Genomic DNA, 21,532 nt, shown 5'->3' on the forward strand with positions numbered 1-21,532 from the left:
CTGGTCTTGAACTCCTGGACTTAAGTGATCCTTTTGCCTCAGCCTCCCAAAGTGCTGGGATTACAGATGTGAGCCAGTACTCCAGTCTTATGAAGAGGAAGAAGAAGAAGGAAGAGGAGGAGGAGGAAAAGGAATGTTGTGACCTTTCTAATTTGGAGCTGGCCATGTGGCTCAGTGGCAGGTCTCACATTTGGTAAGGAGCCAGGCCAGATGGATTTGGTGAGGAACAAGGTATGGGGAAGAAGCAAAAAAATATCAGAGGTTTAAAACCTAGATAAATGGTGGTTGAGTGTCAGGTCCTATTCATCGAAATAAGAAGGTTAAGAGGAGTCATTGATTTGGACATTAAATTTGTGAAATAAATTTTTAAAATTTTTGTTGTATTTTGTAATATTCTAGAAAAAGGTAACAGGATGAAAATTAGCAGTAGGCAAAATTAATACATTCATCAAGGAAAAGCATAAAACAATACAAAGCTCCAAGGACGTAAGATTGGAAATGTCTACCTTTATCATCAGAGAGAGGAAATGAACTCTAAAGGTGACTACAAGTTTTTCAGAATAACCTTGTTGTGTTCTGGAATTCAAAGAGGAAATTTCAAGAAAGAGGCACTGCCCAACAGCAGAAGATGCCTCAGAGAAGAAGGATATAGACTGAAAATAGAGCATTAGATTTGGTAGTAAGAAGTTCACCAAGAGAGGTTTCAGTAGAGAGGACCAAATGTAAAGCATAAGGAATAGGAAGAGGTGACCAGGAAGTACATGCAAAGAGAACAAATTGCAGTTTCTCTGAAGGGAAGTAGAGAGACAGGGAGCATATTATACTAGGTAGATTGCCAGGTACAAAGAAAGTGTATTGTTTTATTAGTTCTAAACATGTTTGCTGGCAGGAGGAAATATTTGGAATTGTCAGTATTATAAGTAATAGAGGGTAATTGTGGAGCCAGTTTTGGAAAAGGTCGAAAAGGGGCGTTCAAGAACCTATATGGAAAGTAAGATTTGGCAAAGAAGAGGCATTTTGAAACAGCGTACCAACTGGTCTCCCTGCGTTCGATTCTACTCCAGTCCATTCTGCAATGTGTGTTCATACTGTTCTCTCTAATACGCTTATCTATTTATGCCAATCTTTGCTTAACATTCTTCAGGGAGTCTCTGCTGTCTTTGGAATAGAATCCAGGATCTTTATCATGTGCACATTTCCAACATCCAGACCTGCTGAATTTTCTACCTTGTGTATTTGTCTTCTGGCTTCCATCAACACCACCACCACACACACACACACACACACACACACACACACACACACACATACAGAGCAAAACAAATACATTGAATTCTCCAAATGTATCAGACTATCTGCCTATTTCATTTTTTATTTGCATATATGGACTATTTGACTGACTTGTAATACTTTTTTTCTCTACCCTCTCTAGTTTCTTTTCAACATTCAAAAAGTAGTCTTGTAATTATCAGTTTCCTAACACTGTGTTAATTTACTTGTCTGTCTCACAGAAGATTTTATTTCTGTATCACTAGTATCTTATAAAGAGGCTAATATATACAAATTGCTCAATAAATATTTACTAAATGAATGAAAAAGAATGAATAAATGAAAGATATCGGGAAGAGAAAGTGTAGAGATGAAGCAAGGTTCTGTGGGGTTCTTTTTTCAGTTGAGAAGGAGGATTCTCAGTGAGATAATTACAACATTTTTATATAAAAGAAGAGAGGCCTCTTCCCAAGAGTGTGAGAATTTTTGCTGGATTTTTGGTGGATTTCTAGAAAGCAAAATTATCAAACTACTGTCTCAGTGGTTAGTAGATCACATTGCCTCATCTACCCCTCTAGTGGGCATTATTCGTCATCGTTGTGGTCATCAAACTAAAGATAATGTTTTCACTGTCTCTGCACTACAGACCTGAAAGCGCCTACTCACGGTACTGATTGAAAAGGAGGATTCACCTCACCTTTGCACCTGCAGGACCACACCCAGCAAAGTGCTAGCTTCTCTAGTGTATGCCCTGAAAAGCCAGGTAACTAAACCTGTAAGTACCATGAGAGGGACTCCAATCAATAAAAGACAGAAGAAGAGATCAGGGGATTAATTGCTTGTCCTTTCTGCTCCTTTTGGCCAGCACCTGTACCGAGACGTGGTGGTTGAAGAAAGCCTCTCTGGAAATGACTAGCAATAATGTACTCCTTTGTGTCTGTTCTCCCTACTCTGTTCTTTCCTCACTCCTGTGTCCCTGGGATTGCATTATCCATTAAGGTGTTAGCATGCAAGTATTTGCCTCCAGATCTATTTCTAGAAAACCTGAGCCAAGTAAGGAATTTTTAAGAAATTTTCTAATGTTAAATTTACCATTAGAAATGCAAACAAGATTAATTAGATCATTTTCAATTAAGAACATTCACTTATTTGCATTGGGCTCTGTTTGGGTCCTTGAGAAAGTAGATATCATATAGAATGGTCATTGAAAGAGAAGGGAGAGTCATGAATACATGGGAAATGAATAGTCAAGCAACAGTCAACAAAATAGTGGTTCTCATTTTGGAGCCATCAACAGGAGGTAATCAGAAACACATGGCTATGGTGAGCATAAATGTATTCCCCAAATAGCAAAGTTTCCATTAAAGGAGCATATACTAAGGATATTTTCTTTCATTGTTTCTGTTCATAATTTAATGTGCTTCCTGTGATATGAAATGTTAAAGTGTTAGATGCTATAAAATAGATAAATCTATTGAGTGCCCTACTTTGATGAAGACAACACATCTATGTTTATATATTAAATTGAAATAATGTTAAGACTTGGCAGGTTGTAGGCAATATTTAAACTACTAACATTGGGAGAAAATTCAGAAGAAGTGACAAAAATACATTTGTTTAGCCAGGCCCTTTGGATTATTCATATGGAAAAATGAATTAAAGTTTGGCAAGAAAGAGGGAGAGTACTTCCTTACTGTGGAAAGTTGGCATATACTATACCATGATCTCAATCCATACTGAAAACAGCTTGAGACATTGAACCAGATCCCATGTGTAAAAGTGTAGAGGGTAAAGTCACCCATCATCAAATATTTGTTAGTACAGAACCCTCCGTTAGGAGGCTGATAAAGTACAAAAGGTCTTCTCATAGACACAACTGCAACAAAAAAAGGCTGAGAAATATGTATTGCTTATTCAATGAGTAAAAATTCTGATCCAAGAAGTTTTCATTTCTGTGTATTTACTTTGGTTTCTGAATGTTTATCCCTGTAAACACTAAAACGTTCACTGAAATACTTGTTTTAATATGCTAAGTTGAAGTCTTTAATAATGATTTTTTTTCATTTTTGGTTTTTAAATCTAGATTCAATTTACACATCCTGGAGGGGCAGTTAGTTTAACATATAACATACTGGTTGGTAAGCATTTTTAGTGGTTCTTAGCATGTTTTTAACTCTGAATATCTGACATAAATCTATAATTTCCCCCCCAAAGATCTGCACATACACCTACATTACAGTATTTTGCACAAAATGTCAGGGACATATATATTTTATACATCTAAATACATTCTGGAATCCATGAACCCCCGGTCAAAATCAACTGTGTTAAGTAACTTTCAAAAACACTTAAAGCAAAAATTTGACTAAAGAAAAGTCCTAATAACAGGAATATATTGGTTTGCAAATAAAAGTAATAACACAATCCAAAATTTACAGATAGAAACAATGCTACTTATATAAAATGCCTCAAAGCTAATTCTAGGTTTTCAGGAAAACCTATATAGCATCTAATCAGTTTTTTTTAATGAACTTCACAAATAGTTATTTTAGAAAATGATCAATATATTGATAAAGACATTCTCTCTTCATTTTAGCCATCTGAAAGAATAATAATTTAAATTGGAGTATGATTTGACTCTTTTTTGAAACATATACCATAAGTAGAATTAATTTGTAGCTGGTTTTAATTAATGTGTGTGTGATACTTTCTCACTTCCTTTCTGTCTCAAATAAAAAATGGCTTTAATCCGGGGGCTGACATAGGTTAAAAATGGAAGGACATGGCTAATGTTTGGAAATCTACTTGTCATATCCACTAGGCTCCTGAACTATAATTGTAAATTTAGAATCTTGCTCATGATTAAAATACTTAATACTGTGAATCATTTGTAAACCAAATTCATCATGCATTTGGCATTTTTGGTGAAGAAAATTCTCAACTGAATGTTTTACACCAGCAGCCAGTAAGTTTCAGATGGTTTACAAATAGTAGGAAATTCAAAGTTGAAATGGAATTTTCTATGACAGCCCACAAATAACAGCTAACATATGCCTAAATTACAGACAAAGCAGAAATCACACAGAGTGAAGAAGGGGAATAAGAAAGCTGTTAAGTTCATGAATAAAACCTTTCCATTCAAAATTCTTCGCAAAAATTTTAGGCATTTAATAGCAAGACTATCTCAACTATTTTTGAAGAAATTGCATTTCTCAATATTAGAAATGAATAAGAAATGATTTTAACAATCACTTTACATCCATTGTAACTGTGATGTATTCAGGAAAAGAAAAAAAGTTAATGCTAGTATAAATTAACAACAACAACAAAAATACACATTCCTCAATCACTTTACTGTGCCTAAAAATAGATACGCAATTTCAGTTGCCATTTCATTTTAAAGTGTTTCTACTTATATTATCTGCTATTCTTTGTCATAGATATTCCTTGGTATTACAGATAACAAATGAAGTCAATTAAAAGTTTCACATTTTCTTTGTTTTAACTTAATGTTATTTTGTATTTCAATAATTTCTTGTAGTTGTGGTTTCAAAAGTTGTTACAAGGGCTTTGAATTTACTTTCATTTAGAGCCTCAGCCCTGTAGTAGGAACCAAACAGCTTGGTAGCTATTGCTCTGGGGATGCATCATGTCATAATGCTAACCACGTGGTCAGGCTCCTTGTTCATAAAATGATGACAATAATACCTACTGTACCTGTCACACAGGGCAATAGTCTGAAACAAAATAAATAAAAGTGTTTTTAAAATAAGTGAACAAGTGATGCTGGTCAATTGCGGATGTGTTGGTAATCATGGTAGCAACAGAGCTGATGTTCAAGGGGAAATTCTAATTCAAATGGTAACTGGGATCATAAGATCGACTGGAATCTACTGTAGATATAAGATGCTACTTACAGAGCCCTCAATTATGTTGCTACAATACTACTTGCTGTACCATTGAAATTTAGTAGCTTTGCCACCACGATTTTTTGGGGGTGGAGTTCTTTTCTTTTTCTTTGTTCATATTCTGTTTTACAGTCGATTATTTTATAGGTTATTATTTTACTGGCATGCATGGGATTCTGTGTTATTTTGTGTGTTTTCTGTGTTTTTTTTTTCAACTCTTGACAAGGTTAGTAGTTTACCTGAATAATATAAACATAGAATAATCTGTATTTCCCTGGTTCTATAAACAGTAAAACAGTATATCAACTGTTTTGAAGAAACCTATTATACTATTACTTTAAATGCTTTAGAAGTAAATATATTGCTTTAGAGATGTGGTCACCAATTAAGAATCGAATCGATCTAGCTAATTATAAAATAAAACTTTGGAGTATCTTTGAGTCTGGTATGGTCTGGGCACTCATACTGACTGCCTGGAGAAAAGAAACACTCAAGGTTTATCAAAGTTTTTGAATCTTTGATTTATGGTTTTGAATTGTAAATCCTCAGATGTCTTAGAATCCTGACATTTTAGAAAGAATTCATATCACTTTACCCCTCCTCCAAACTGTCTACTTTATTCCACTGAAATGAAGTGAAATCCTAAGAGATAAAGTAAGGCCAGAACTTTCTGGAAGTAACTATAAGAAGTTGAAGCTTATGTAACGTGTTTCTCTGTCACAGGTCACTCTCTAGGCTGTTTACACTCTGGATCCCTTTCAGACCTCATGGAAGTTAATTTTAGTTTTACAGAAAGAACAGAGAAGCAGATTGCTGTCTTTGCAGAAATTGTCTCTATGAAGCTTATGAGAGCCTTACCTTTCTGGTTTCCTCGGCATTACCAGAGAGAAGGAAGCACTGTTTGTCCTGGGAGAATCCTTTCTTGCATCTGCTTGCCTGGGTTTCAATGGATGTCTGTGGGACAGCCCCAGGGCCAGCGGCTGTGAGCTTCCTCGTCCCTCGGAGGGTCAGAGTCTGGTAGAAGAGACAGACTGCTACCACCAAGCCCACCAAGAAGGGTCGGGGGCAAAATCGCCGACGACAAGGGAACACTGGGCGACAGACCATGACCAGTTCAGCTTCACTTGGCCCCTGTCCACGTTGCGGGAAAAGTCATAGCAGCTATTTTTTGTCGGCATGAAAAATACTAATCTGTCTTCTTTTTCCACAACTCCAATCAAGTTTGCTTCATCCCTGCTTAAGAATTTTCCAAAGGGTTGTGCCAAGGAATCATAGGTCCCGAAAGTCTGAGGCATTTAAAAAGAGCTCTTCCATGAATGACAGTCAAAAGTGGATGACCTGAGTTTAAAAAAAGACATCAGAATAATAATAGTTGTAACGAATAACCTGAGTGTACCCCAGGCTGCCAAACTGTTGCCTCCACTAATACCTTATGTTGACATCTTTAAACTCACAGTAAAGGTTTCCGACTCTGCCTCAGCTTTGCAGGAAGGGAGAAAACAACACCATAGTAAATCTGGAGTCTGAAAACAGCAATGAAGAATGCAAAAGGTTAAAACCCAAAGTGCCTGTTGCACAGCTGAACGCAGGCCAGGTTGCCTTAGCAGTTCCTCAATTTTCCTCCGGTTTTTAAAGCAGTCTTGCTTTCAGCCTTTTGTATGCTCACCTTCATTTAGTTTTAAATTCCCACTGTCCTGTAAGCGTTCACGGCTTTTAACATAAAAAGGGCATACACGATTTGAATGGACATGGGTACTGTCAGGGTTTTTGCTTGTATTTGTTTCATTCCGTTTCAAGTTCAAAGTTTTATGTACTTACTCAGTTTTCATCCTTTAGCCAGAAAAAAAAAAGTTTTCATGATTTCCTAATGGATTGCTGATCAAAACCACTCGGAAGGAAACACCCAGACGTATGACTCCAATTCATCTAACATACACACACACACACACACACACACAGACACACACACACACGCAGACACACAAACACACGCGCGCGCGCGCCCGCTGCACGCCCAGCGAGAGCAGAGGACCTCGGCATCGCAGCCACCCGGGCCGGGCTGAGCGGGGCGGAGCTAAGGCCGGGCTCCTCCGGCCCTGGGGGCTGCTGGAGCCGCGCTGTCAGCTCTCGCTCCAAAACGGTGGGCTTCCCACGTTGGAAGCAGCAGCTAGCCTAACCCCAAATGAGGCCGCCCACCCAGAGCTGCAGAATTCAGAAGCATATCTGATGTCTGATCTTCTATACAACTTCTTTTTCCTAATACAGAATTGTAAAAACAAATAGCCTCAGCCAATTGGTGACAAAGGTCGAGGGCAAAACTAAAGTGGACTCCATGAGTGATTGGGAGTTTCTTCACTCCAGGGTATTGTGGTTACGCTTCTGAGGATAAGGGGGTCACGAGTACTGTCTGGACCTCAGACAGCAAGCATCAGAACTACTCAGTCGCCCCTGTGCCTTAGAATCGAACTCATGTCACAGATGTTCTCATTACTCCTTTCCTGGACTATAGTTTGGTCTCTCAATGACCTGACACTTTATGGCCTGACATTTTGCTCCTGAAATGAGTTGATCATTGCAGGTGTCGGGGGTTAACTTTTGCCCAGTAGATAAAGGTACACGGTGGGCTTTGTCCAGAATCAGCTTAATCGAATTATGTGCAGACCTTCGGGAGGACGCTGCTAGTAGCGCAATTCTGCAAACCCCCATCCACTTTTGCTGAGGCTCTCAAGGGGAAAGGAAATCAGTCTAGTGCATGTTGCTCCCTCTCCCAGTCCTTGCTTTGCGAACTCTGGATACCCAGGGCTGTCTTAGGCTCATAGCAGGCATTATTTAAAGGCTCTGGATCTGAAGAGGTTTTCAAACTTGTTTCTAAGCCAAATTCTTGTGGGCTGAGGTTCTCCCGTGAGGCCACACCCCTAGAGTGAGCCCCACCCAGGGGCACGCTGCTGTCAGCCGCTTGTATTTTGAGAAACGGAGCGCCCCCTAGGGGTGTCCAGCTATCACAGATTCAGAGAACTGGGCATCTGAAGTTCTTGTGAGAAACCCTTTTAACGCCTTATAGAACAAATTAATTCATATATTACAGAAGAAATATCCACACGGACGGTGGATTTATCCCAAGCCCTTGCATGTATCACCTCCAGTGGCTTTAATATTATTTTATTTATAGGTTCAGAGTCTTTAATCTCATGACAAATGGAGTAGAGAAAAATAAAGTGATGCTTCACTTTTAGAAGCCAAAAGAGCTTTAAGAGAAAATGGCTAAACAATGGTGTTGCAGGACATATAGTTTTGGTGGATGTAATGTGATCTGAGAGATAATAAGAATTATGAGATTTCTAAATTGGAATCCAGGGCGTGACAAAGCTGTTACTGAGTGATAAAGAATCAGACGGTTCTGTTAAGTTCTGTTAAGGCAAGAAGTCTGAAAAACAGAGTCTGGGAAATCTGAAGTTATTTGTATGTATTATTTAATTGTTAAGAACAAGGTACAGAAGAAAGAGTAAATCAGATGCTAAAATAAAATTGCCTTTGGGTTGGGAGAAATGAAAGAAAACAGTATTAAAAAATTTAAGAAGATGATATAGCTAGACTTCAAATAATAGAAATTGGGAAGAAGGTGGAAAATTAGTATCCCAGAAAGGATTCTAGTAGATTGAAGAACCCGAATCCCCGTTTTAACTACTGAGTCCAAGGGAGACTCACGCCTGTAATCCTAGCACTTTGGGAGGCTGAGGCTGGTGGATCATGAGATCAGGAGTTCAAGACCAGCTTGGCCAAGATGGTGAAATCCCTTCTCTAGTAAAAATACAAAAAATTAGCTGGGTGTGGTGGCAGGCACCTGTAATCCCAGCTACTCAGGAGGCTGAGGCAGAGAATTGCTTGAACCGGGGAGGCAGAGGCTGCAGTGAGCTGAGATTGTGCCACTGAACTCCAGCCTGGGTGACAGAGTGAGACTCCATCTCCAAAAAAAAAAAAAAAAAAAAAGAAAGAAAGAAGGAAAGAAATATTTGCAAGAGAGAAAAGAGGTAGCATCAGAAGGTACAAGCAAGAGGTGGAAAGGAGATATAGTAGCAATCATCACCCAATAGACTAAGGTGATCCGCAAGCATCTGATTTTAGAGTAAGCCCAATCTGGATATGACTCATGTCACTACTTTTTATCAGCTGTTCTTAAACAAGTGGTTTCACTGAAGTCTCAGCTTTCCTCATTTGTGAAATAAGGATACTAATGTTTCCTTTCAAGTGTTGTTGGTACAATTAGATGAAACAATATATGGAAAGCACCTAAGCATTCTGTGAGTATTTGCTGGATAAATGAATGTTGAATGCATGTCCATTAAATTTTGAATCCTGAGGTTGTGCTCTGTCTTCACTGAGCTTATGCGTGATGTGGTGTCAGACACATAAAAAGATAATTATCAAATAATGAGCCCTGTGGAGCATCTAAACACGAAAAGCAAACATGAGCTCTTAGTTCTCTTCTCTTCCGTCTTTGAGGTAGAGGTGTACTCACCCACAGATGCTGGTTTGGGAGGACGAGGGCAAGAGTGGCATGAAGGCAGCATGTGGAGACGCCACCTGGGAGGTATTTACACCTGGGCGGTAGGATACACACAATTGAATGATAGAGTCTGAAGGAGTCAAAAGAGTGAACGAGGCCTGTCGCAATGTCTCACACCTGTAATCTCAGCACTTTGGGAGGCCAAGGTGGGAGGATCGCTTGAGCCCAGGAGTTGGAGACTAGCCTGGACAACATGGTAAAATTTCATCTCTGCAAAAAATAAAAAAAATTAGCCAAGCATGTTGGTGCACGCCTGTAGTCCCAGCTTCTCAAGAGGCTGAGGTAGGAGGATCATCCGAGCCTGGGGAGGTCGAGGCTACAGTGAACCATGGTTGTGCCACTGCACTCCAGTCTGGATAACAGAGTGAAGCCCTATCTCAAAAACAACAAAACACACACACACACACAAAACAGGGCATAATAAAGACAGAGAACAAGTTAGTTTATGGATGGGGTGAGAGGGTAAATATTCACCAGAACCATGAGCTTGTGTATTCTGGCAGTGTTTCACACTAAATGCTTTTGTGCATATAATTTCATAAAGTACACTTTACACTAAATAATTTCAGTATTCAAGAACCTCTGTTTAAGCAGATTAATCTGGGACAATACAGTAACAGGCCTTTCAGGATCCTATCATTTTGAACTTGAACAAAACAGAACAGTATTTCTCTCCAAACCTCTCCAACACAAAATATACAAAAAATAGACCACACATTTCATCTGGTCTTTGGCATGGAATGGGGATGAGGAAAGTATACACTCAAATAATTGTTTGAAGAAGGTTTTTGTTTTTTTTTTTTTTAATTTATTTTTTCAACTAGAGGAACAAAAGTATTTATAATGGAAGATTCCAATGTTGGATCAGAAACTCTGGGAAACTTACATACTTCTGTACTCCAGGAGTTTCATCTTTCTCATAAAACAGGGGTTTCGGGGATCAACTAATGACCTCAAAGGTCACCCTAGGCTATGAAAATATATGCTTTTAGGGATACATTTTGACATAGATTTCCCTCTCTGTCTTCAGATTCTGGGCTCTGTTGCTTTCCTGCAGGGAATTGCCTTTCCCTTTCAAGATATTATCTGACTATGATAAGGTAAAATCCAGCTGTAGTTACTAGCAGTGACGTCATGAATTAAGTGCTGGGAAGTCTTATCAGCAGTGCCTGTTCTCTAACCTTCCAGCACGTCTTCCCTAAAAAGTTCGACAGCCCTCTTCTCAGCTCTTATCACCTCTTATCTAATGCTGACTCTAGAACTTGTCCCATAAGCTATGAACATAATTTGTTTTTAAACCCTGAATGACACACTGAATCTCTACTATGCAGAAACATCATCCTAGGTGCTGGGAAAAACAGAAGACATATGACAAATATTATAAACAACTAAAATATAAGAAACACACTGTTGAATTAGTCATCGTAGGATAACTGCTGAAACAAATAACCTTAAGGTTTTATTGGCTTGATACAATAAGGGCTCGTTTCTCACTCACATCATTTTTCAGTGTTTGACAGTTTCCTCTAAGACATTTGGTACCTAAGGTCCTTTCACCTGGTGACTTTCCATAGTCTAGACTCTTGGATACCCACTGGGATCCTCTGCATCCCATTAGCAGACAATGAATGAGAAAGGGCATGGTGAATTGTGTGGGAGGTCTTTTATGAGCCAAGCTTCAAATTGGCATATACCTCTAGTGTTATATTCTATTGAAAAGAGCCTATATGGATCCACCTAACGGAAATGAGGTCTAGCTACATGCCCAGGAGGAAAAGGAAGTAAGGCTGATAAATAGATAGCAGTCCCTGCCACAAGAAGATGGGTATATTCCAAGCATCATGGAGAATCAAAATAAGGAATACACATCTTTTGAGAGGTAATAAGAAAAAAGTAGCCACTTCTCAACTGGGTCCTAACAAGTCGCAAAGATTTCAACTCCTGCCAAGAGGGAAACTAAAGTTCTTATGTCTTAGTGGAAGACCATTGAGAGACAGCTGGAAAATAGTGTTAGGTACAGATAAGAAGGGCTATCATTTCCAAGTTTAACAGTTTATTTAGCGTTTATCTGAAGACAGTAGGATTCCAAAAAATTTCTTTCCCAGATTTGTTAATGAAGATATGGTATTCAGGGTAGGATGACCATTGTCTCCAATTATCTGAGAATTCTGTTATCCTACCACTACCTTCTACTGTAAATTCAAAACACAAAATCTCCTTTTTTAGTTGGGATAAAGACAACAACATGAGTAAAATATATGTGGTTATCATTAGTGTAAAACACATGTAAGATTTAATTTTAATTTTAAATCTATGTGAAATGTCAGATTCCTGCCTTGGAGTCTTTACTGTCCCTTAGGAGACAAATGTTGTATTCAGTTAAGGTATTTGCAAATACACCTGATGATGTATTATTCCACAGAGTTATATACAAAGAGTATAATTTTTCTACAGACTACGGACTTCAATTTAAGACCCCTGAATCATCTATGAAGCTTTCTATGCATTTTTTTTTTTAAATGAAGATTTCCATCTTCCTTTTCAGTGGTCCTAAAAACACTCTAGGCTCTGAAGGGTGACAGCAGGATATGACAAAGTCCGTGAATTGTGTCGAAGGGTGATATGAAGAACTTGCAGGACTCCCCTCGCACACAGTATTTGTCCAGTTTACACATGGAAGTAAAATGCCACAGTGAAAATTCTTCATTTCGCTACTATTTCTTAATTTGTTTGTTTGAACAGACACATGCTACAGTCTCTTTGTAAGTTTCTAGATGAATGAACAGTCCAGATAGACTAAATCCTCCAAACTAAATGCTTTCAATCTTTGATTGGACATTAGACCTGTGTTTCTGAGCATACAAATCACCTGGGGTTTCCCGATGCTAACACTTGGTGCTGCCTGTTTTAAATGGCACATACACATTTTCAGTTCTCCACAGTTTTCCACTGGTCACTTTATTTTTTACAACTTACTCTTTTTAATAGGCATTTTGAATTTACTTGCATCAGTACCAAAATTATTTTCATTACATTTGTGCTGTATGTTAATTACTAGTGTACTTACAATCCTTTGCCATACAAACTGCTTATGATAGAAGATTTTACTCATCTCCATCCCCTGGGGGCATCTAGCATCCTTGGCAAATGATTGTTTAAAAAATTGTATTTATAGAATTCTACACATCATAAATTCAAATGTTTTCCAATATTATTTCAATTTTTCCACATTTCACATTATGATAACATTTAACTAAGAAGAGGCAGCTTTGTCTCCCCAAATAGGAGACATTTGGTAATTCTAGAGATATTTTTGGTTGTCGCAACTGGCAGATGATGGTAAGGGAGTGGCAGAGATGCTACCAACTCCTAGTGTATAGAGGAAGGAGTGCTGCTAAATGTATTCTCCAACATACAGGACAGCTCCCACAACAAAGAATCATTTGGCACAAAATGCTAAAAGTGCTGAGGTTGTGCAGCAAAAGAAATAATCAACAAACAGACAACCTGGAAATGGGAGAAAATATTTGAAACTGTGTATCCAACAAAGAGCTAAGATCCATAATCTACAAGGAACTCAAACAACTCAACAAGAAAAAAGCAGATAACCCCATTAAGACATGGGCAAAGAGCATGAACACTTTTCAAAAGAAGATATACAAGTGGCCAAAAAAAAAAAAAAACCGAAAAAATGCTCAACATCACTAATCAGAGAAATGCAAATTAAAACCACAGTGAGATACCATCTTACATGTCAGAATGTCTATGACTAAAAAGTCAAAAACCAAAAGATGACTGAAATGGTGATTCATGCCTGTAATCCCAGCACTTTGGGGGGTCGAGGCAGTTGAAGCCAGGAGTTCAAGATCAGCATGGCCAACATGGCAAAACTGCATCTCTACTAAATATACAAAAATTAGCTGGGAATGGTGGTGCACAAGTCGCTGAGGCACAAGAATTGCTTGAACCCAGAAGGCGGAGGTTGCAATGAGCTGAGATGCACTCCCACCTGGGCAACAGAGGGAGGCTTTGTCTAAAACAAAACAAAATATAAACAAAAGAAAAAAAACCCAGAAAACAAAAGATGTTAGTGAGGATGCAGAGAAAAGGAAACACTATACACTGTTGATGGGAAAGTAAATTAATACAATCTCTACGAAAAACCCTATGGATATTTCTCAAGGAACTAAGAACAGAACTACCATTGGATTCAGCAATCCCATACTGGGTATCTTCCCAAAGGAAAAGACATCATTCTATCAGTCGACAGCCATACCACCCTGAACACACCTGATCTCATCTGATCTCAGAAGGTAAGAAGGGTCAGGCCATCAGGCCTAATTATTCCTTGGACAGGAAACTTAATTACTCAAAAAGATACCTGTACCCATATGTTTACTGTAGCACTAGTCACAACAGCAAAGATATGGAATCAATCTAAATGTCCGTCAACAGTGGATTGGATTTAAAAAACACACACACACAGCCCATGGTGTACCCTTCAGCCATAAAAAAGAATGAAATAATGTCTTTCGCACCAACATGAATGGAACTGGAGGGCATTTTCCTGAGTGAAATAACTTATGATATCAAATACCACATTTTCTCACTTATAAGTGCGAGCTCAACAATGGCTACACATGGACACACATGTGGAATAACAGATATTAGAGAGTCCAAAAAGAGGGTGGGGTGGAAGGGGATTGAAAGATTACCTATTGGGTACAATGCTCACTATTTGTGCAACAGATACACTTAAAGCCCAGACTTCACCACTACGCAGTAGAACCATGTAACAAAACTGCATGTGTACCCCCAAAATCTATATAGATAAGAATTTCTTTAAAGTGCCAAGATGAAGGAACTTAAAATTAACTGAACAAATAGTTGCTGCATTTTTTTTTTTTTTTTTAACATACGGCTGCTTGAGATTTGTCTGTTACTTAAGTTAGAATAGTGAGTGCCTCAGCAGCTTAAGGCAATGACATGATTAGCTTCCTTAGAATTGTAGCCATTTCCTGAGTGTGTAATTATACTGCTACTCAAAACAAATGCAACTTCGGGCGTCTAATTTCCTTTAAGCCTCTCAAATTTGTCTTTGAAATTTGCATCCTCTAAAAGATTATATATAAATATATAGAGATATATCTGTATATATGTATACACACATTCTAAGAGAGACAGGTAGAATCACTTCTATTAGTGAGCACACATGTAAAATGGGGGAGGGTGCGTGGGGTGAGGTAAACATTTCATTGGGTAAATATTTAACCCAATGAATTATACTATTTATTTTCATTACTTTCTCCAGGACATAAATTTATACCTTGGCATGGAGCCAGAATTTCTGTTTTTATCAGTTCAATAATATATAAAACATGAAAAAATTTAACTTTCATTTGTTATATGACAGATCAAACAATGATCTCCATTAGGAACCTCATGTATCTTCTCTGATAAGACTCTTTGGAAACTGTATATATATTTTTAAATGTCTCAAGACAGCCACATAATTTAGCTTCTTTTCTCATTTTCTTTTCCTCTTTCCTTTCTTTTTCAATGTAATAACAATTCAAACACTTATTTCCATTTTCAGAAAATAAAAGGTATTTTAAAACTTTTATATGTGTCATTTGACTATCTAAAAATGGATGTGTGTGATGTGGATGGGAGGGAGGTAGGTTTTGTTTCATCACTTCACTGAATGCTGGCATTCACATAGCTCAGCTGGCTGGGTCAGAAGGAAACATTCTTTCACTGAGTATAGCCCTTTGGTCACATTCCATCACATAAAGTCAAAAGGTTACTCCTAAATCTAATTTAAACCATATGATCTCTAACAATATATAAGCTTTTCTTTTCTTCTTTCAACAGATCACTCTTTTAAAAACATTTATGCATCATGACCACTGGTAAAGTGAAAATGTGTTTTGGCACATTTGGGAAACCCACGAAAAATACATCCAGTTCCTCAAAGTATTCAAGAAAAAAATGAATGATCATATTAAAGACAAATACACAAATACTTCAAGGATATAATTATAAACTTGGATAAACTCAAATGGGATATATACCAGGGAGGTCATACCTCATCAGAATTAGATTTTACTAATACCTCATATCTACCTGAGCATAAAAATGAGGCAATCCATTAGAATGACTTTACTAATATTTTAACTAGTTTTATTAAAACCAAGTAAGTTTAATTATTAAAACTAGTTATAATATTAATTAAATCATTCTAATGGATTGCCTCATATTTTTATGTTCAGGTCAAATGTCTGGGGCATTACATTTGACTTTTACAGTTTTTTAAGGTAACTTGATGCCTATTACAATTCTTCTTATTTTAACATACAGTATGGAGGGTTCCTGTACCAGAGCAGATTGAACCACGCAGAAAATAGTTAGCATATGACCACTAGTTTTTGCCTACAATTGATATTAAACCTGTGAATTTTTTAAATTAGTCCATCCTCAAAGATTAGTAGCAACTAGTATGAACCTTCCTAAGTAGAGCTATTTGTATTCATTAACGTAGGCAGGTAGAGGTGGAGAAAGTGAATAAACAACACATCAACAGACATATGCATCCACACTCTCACGTCCCACACCGACAGTAAGTTTCATCAAATCTTCAAACTTTTAATAAGCAGCAGAAAGATGAATGGTTATAATGTTCTCCTCTGTAATTTCCTTTAACAGTAAAGAAAGTTAAAGGTGGTACCTAATTAACTAAAAACTGAATTATACAGCTCTGGAGAATTCATTAATAATTAAATTGCTTTCGAATAAATATTTTAATAATGTGTAGGCTTCTAACAATCTATTAGTTAAAACACAGACTTAGAAGGTATATGTGACTTACTGCTTAAAACAGAAATAGCCAGAGGCTGCTCTCTTACATTTTTCTTATATCAAACTTCAATTTAAAATACACACTTAAGGCCAGGAGTTCAAGGCTAACCTAGGCAACTGAGACCCTGTCTCTACAAAAAATATAAAACCCAGGCGTTGGTGGTGCATGCCTGTCATCCCAGCTACTCAGGAGGCTGAGGCAGGAGGATCATTTGAGCCCAGGAGGAAGAGGCAGCAGAGAGCTGATTGTGCCACTCTACTCCAGCCTGAGGAGTGACAGAGCGAAACCCTGACTCAAAAGAAAATCCCAGAAATCTGAAGTTAGTTCATCTTTAAATCACTTTAAACTTATTTCTCTGTAGCAGAATCAAATCATGAATATGAAGATCCTGGATCAGAAGCTATGAACTGGTTCAGCAGTTTCAATTTTATTATCTAAATAAGGAAATCTAAAAATCTTGACTAGCAATTCTAATTTGTCTTCCAAAAATCAAGGGAAAAGATCCACCTAAATTTAACATTTTCCAATTTACAGACTAATTAATTTTAAGCCATCCCTACTTTATAATCCTAATAAGGGAATTGCTATGATTTCATTAAACTGTTAAAATAATCCTAACTACAGTTAACCAACAATATGTAAATGTTAGCCTCTGATTTCTATAACAAACAATTCCTGCTCTTCATGAATAGACTCTTGCTGTCTTTTGGCTTCTTTACCTGACACTATGTCTACCTGCCTCATGGCCACTCTTTCCAGACTGCCTTAAGCTCCAGAATGCATGTGAAGAGTTTCTTCTGCCGTGAACACCGTCTCTACTACATGTTTGTAGGACTCAGTTCAAATGACACCTCCTTTGTTAAGTCTTCTTGATTATGTCAGCAATCAATTTCCCTGCCTCCCAGCGTTCTCCCAGTGCTTTGTATATCCATTATAGCATTTATCAAAATATCACAATTATTTAACATGTCTGCCCACACAAACTCCCTCACACACAAACACATACAATACCTTCATCTACTCTCAGCACCTAGGTGCTTAATATTTGTAAAATTAAATAATATTTTTGAGAGTTTTTTTCTCTTAAAACCCATCTGCTAAAAAATATGTGTATTTTTATATGAGAAAGCTGAGGGGAAAACCATTGCAATGTCTACACATTAGAGTATCTTACTCCTTTATAATCCAAGTTTGTTACACATTTATTTGCAGAAGATTAAAATAATTAGATCAATAAGACTATTTCTAAAGTCTAAGGACAAAGGGCACTAAATTGCACAAACCTAAGATGGTTAAAAACCTAAAATGTGGAATTTGCTTTAAAGGAGAAGAGAAAAAAATATAAACTGCCCTTGAAAAGAATGATTGTGTACTTATCAAACACTCAGCTTTATTTTGGCATTTAATTAAGCCATTTATTGCTTCAAATGTGTCTCCATGAACATTTTGATATACACTCCACAGCAGTAAGGCCTCAATTTTCACCACCTACGAACTGTGAACCCACATTTGGAAATTTTGTTCCACCAATTATTACATGAGTTTTGTACAGCAGAGATTTTGAATGTGTATTTTATAATACCAAAAATACTTACTATGCCCCTTGGTGTCAATGTCACAAAAAATATTAATAGTTGGCCACATTTTCGGGGGGGGATGAGGTAGTTCCATGTTTGGGCCCATTATATGTCTCAGATATTAACAGGTTCTAGCCTTTACTAAATACCTGCACCAAATTTTGGTTTATTTCTTTACACATGCTTCATAAAATATTCAATGTTTGAGTTTAAAACTTGTCAAAGTGTTTTATGAGTGATTTGGTAAGGAGTGGAATTCACACACTGAAAGGAGACATAGCAGCTGGAAAACAGGATGTTCCTGACTCACACAAAGAACTTTCTCTTCAAATAAGGCTGCACATAAGGCTTTTTCCTTTGACTAATTCTATAAAATGAGTGAGTTTGGAATGGTCATAATATATAGAGGATGTAAATCATACATTTGAGCATCTCTAGGTAATCTACTTTGATAAACTAATTAAATACTACATTATTTATCACTTCTTAAAGGGTTATAAATCTTCATGAAAATACTGAGTATCATGAAATCATAATCATGATATTATGAAATCATGAGTACATATTGAACTAATGAACCTAACTTAGTTAGAGGTTCTGTCAGAGTTATAAAATGAACCTAACTTATTTAGGGGTCTGTCAGAGTTACAAAATCAGACTGTGGCAGCTCAGAATCATGGAATCTCAAGGCTTGAAGAAACCTCTGACATCCCCTATCTACCTCACACCCTTTGGGTAGCCTTGCATAGATTTTGTACTGTTTCCTGAATAAGTTCTAAGAGGCTCATAAGTGGGTTAATTAAAGCAGAAATCTGATGGAACTAGTTAAGTTTCAATACTCATTACAATATGATGTAATAAGTATCTTAAAAGTTAAGGATTTTTCTATCGACTAGACTCAATATTATACTTTAAATAAAACCTCCACTATGTAAATTTATAATTTAAGTAGCACCTATAGAATAAGACCTATTCTATAGCCAGCATCACCCTGGTGTAATAAGGCCCAAAGCAATACAAAATTTGAATTAACTGTCATACCAGTATGTGGTAGAATCAAAAATGGCTGAATTTTAAGCTCCCAACGAGGAGGGTCTCTTTATTTGACTACATTGCCTCCAGTCAAATCACCCATAACCATTATTTAACTGCTGTACTTAAACTTCTTTCACGTCTCTTAGACCCAAGGAAAAGCCAGAAAGATGTTCCAAAAAAAAAAATACATTGGCATTTCAAATGAACATTAAAAATATCTTTCCTATATTCTCATATCACAAATTCCAAACGTGATTAAAGACATCACAGATTACACAGTATTCTGTGTCCCGGGTCTCTGATTCTTTTTAGATTATGAAAGTTGAAAGTTAATTGGAATTCAGAAATTTTCATTATGTAAAGTATAAATACAAGTAATTTTTTAAAAACTTTATTTTAACACCTAATACAATTGCAATTTTAAGGATTACTTGCACAAAAAAATAAACACATTTGGTATAAAAATGTATCACTTTAACACCCTTTCCCCTTCAGTCCCCCACCCCCGCCCTCATGAACTGCACTCTATCTGGATGCAGAAACATAGAAAGACTAATGGCACAAATTCCTTTTTACCTACAGGAGTTTCTGTTTATGTACCCAGGTACTCTAGAGGATACCAGCCCACTTTATCACATGAACCATTTCCTTCAGCCTGCTGAATTAGTTTCACAAAGAAACAAAGCTTATTATAAAGGCATTTTAAAAACCATTATCTTAAATTCTTTTTAGAAGCACTGACTTTTTTTTTTGTAATCATTTATATACAGTGTTACATAACAGCTCTGGAGTACAGTACATGCAGCAGAATATACCTGTTGAATATAAAATACTTTCCTTAAAATCTTCATCATTGAAATTCCTTGAAGTCTAAATTATAGAATGCCCATTACTTTGAGAAAATGGTTGAGGAGTACAAATGTCTGCATATGTTGGCCACTGAAATAATCAAAGGCTAACTGGAATAATATTCATAGCACGCCAGGAGTGCATAAATAATTTACTTACATTATTAAAATACAACCCATAAAATTCAAGTTCAAGATCTTATAGGATTGTCTATGTAAATCCTTTAAGTGGTTGCCTGGAAATGCATTGTTTCTTTTTTCTCTTTTCTTCTTTTTAAAGTCCTATATAAAATGTTCAGCTGAAGTTTATTTCTTCCTCAAACAAAAGAACCACCTTTATTTGTGTCTGCTGCCTCTTCTCTTCATTGCAGCAGTGCACTGTGGACAGTACCATTTGCCTTTTGGTGCTTCTGTCAATCCAACACAGCCATAGTGGAACCATTCTATAGGACACTAGAAAGCACAATTGCAAGAAACAAGATTTCAGTACTTCTAAAGACAAGAGAGTATATTAAAATATACTCAGGGGAATGAATAATCCATTTAATAATAATTAGATGTGTGACATCAGAATCTTTAGATCTTGATCATTTAGACATCATTTAGTCTAAGCAATAAGCCTCATGGATGAAGAAATGGAGGCACAGAAAAATTATGCCTCTTCAAGAACCCTAAGGTCCATGTAATCTAGTCCTATAATCCTAAATAATTAACGAAAACTCACTGATTTTCAACTTTCATGGGCAAAAAGAAGTGAGATAAGTCTTCTATGTAGAAGGTAAATATATTTTAAGATTTTATTTAATATTCAGCCTTATTTGCTCTCTCATTAAGTGGAATAAGTTGATTGTAATTAAAGACATTAATTTATGTCTTATGCCCTGGATTTCCTACCTGGGTGTTTCTATTCCTAGAAACAGAGTGAAAAAGTATTCCTCTTTGAAACGTATTAAGCAGTTTTACTCTTTCATGGGAAGTCTTAGCACTCAGAAGAGTACAAACTGGGAGTGAGAAGAATCAGAGAAGCATGATGCTGCTAAACACAGGAATCTCAATCGTCATTTTTACTAACTGCCCCAGAAGAGTTTATAGCGATGTTCTTGAGGTGGTTGGGCAATATTGTTTTTGCAATAACCACAAACAGCCTACAAGGCATTCCAGATAGGGAAATAGAATGAGGGTCTGTCCCCATCTGTGCAAGCATGTTGCTGTGACCCTATGAAGTCTAGAGTTTTAATGCACCTAGGCAACCCCCTTAATCTTCAGATTGTTTTACAAATTTAAAACTCTTGTTAATCTTAAGAACCTGTCACTACTAATTAGTACTTCTGTAAAATTTCAGGGTTCTGTTACCCCTCTGGAGTAAAAGTGGAAGAAATGGGGACTGAGCTATATGAAAATAAGGAGGAAGTCAAAATTACCAGATAACAATATTGTCAGTATTCAATAAAAAACTTGTATCTCTAACCAAA

At 36.9% G+C, this 21,532-nt stretch overlaps 2 protein-coding genes across 3 annotated transcripts in view; both read right to left on the reverse strand.

Annotated features, from left to right (window-relative positions):
• Positions 1–8,218, reverse strand: part of CPED1 (cadherin like and PC-esterase domain containing 1) — a 306,287-nt gene extending 298,069 nt beyond the window's left edge. Inside the window, exons 1-3 of the mRNA XM_032276171.1 lie at positions 6,996–8,218; positions 6,632–6,700; positions 6,036–6,515 (exon numbers count right to left, since the gene is read on the reverse strand). Coding sequence (XP_032132062.1) covers positions 6,036–6,284 — 249 coding nt within the window. The 5' untranslated portion in view covers positions 6,285–6,515; positions 6,632–6,700; positions 6,996–8,218. The remainder of the gene's footprint in view (positions 1–6,035; positions 6,516–6,631; positions 6,701–6,995) is intronic.
• Positions 8,219–17,992: 9,774 nt separating this feature from the next.
• Positions 17,993–21,532, reverse strand: part of ING3 (inhibitor of growth family member 3) — a 29,885-nt gene continuing 26,345 nt past the window's right edge. For both annotated transcript variants that reach the window (XM_032276172.1, XM_032276173.1), the window contains one exon: positions 17,993–20,513. In XM_032276172.1, the coding sequence (XP_032132063.1) occupies positions 20,397–20,513 (117 nt within the window). In that variant the 3' untranslated portion in view covers positions 17,993–20,396. The remainder of the gene's footprint in view (positions 20,514–21,532) is intronic.

This window comes from Sapajus apella, unplaced genomic scaffold (genome assembly GCF_009761245.1).
Source record: "Sapajus apella isolate SASKATOON/1434 unplaced genomic scaffold, GSC_monkey_1.0 scaffold7, whole genome shotgun sequence".
Lineage (NCBI taxonomy): Eukaryota > Metazoa > Chordata > Mammalia > Primates > Cebidae > Sapajus > Sapajus apella.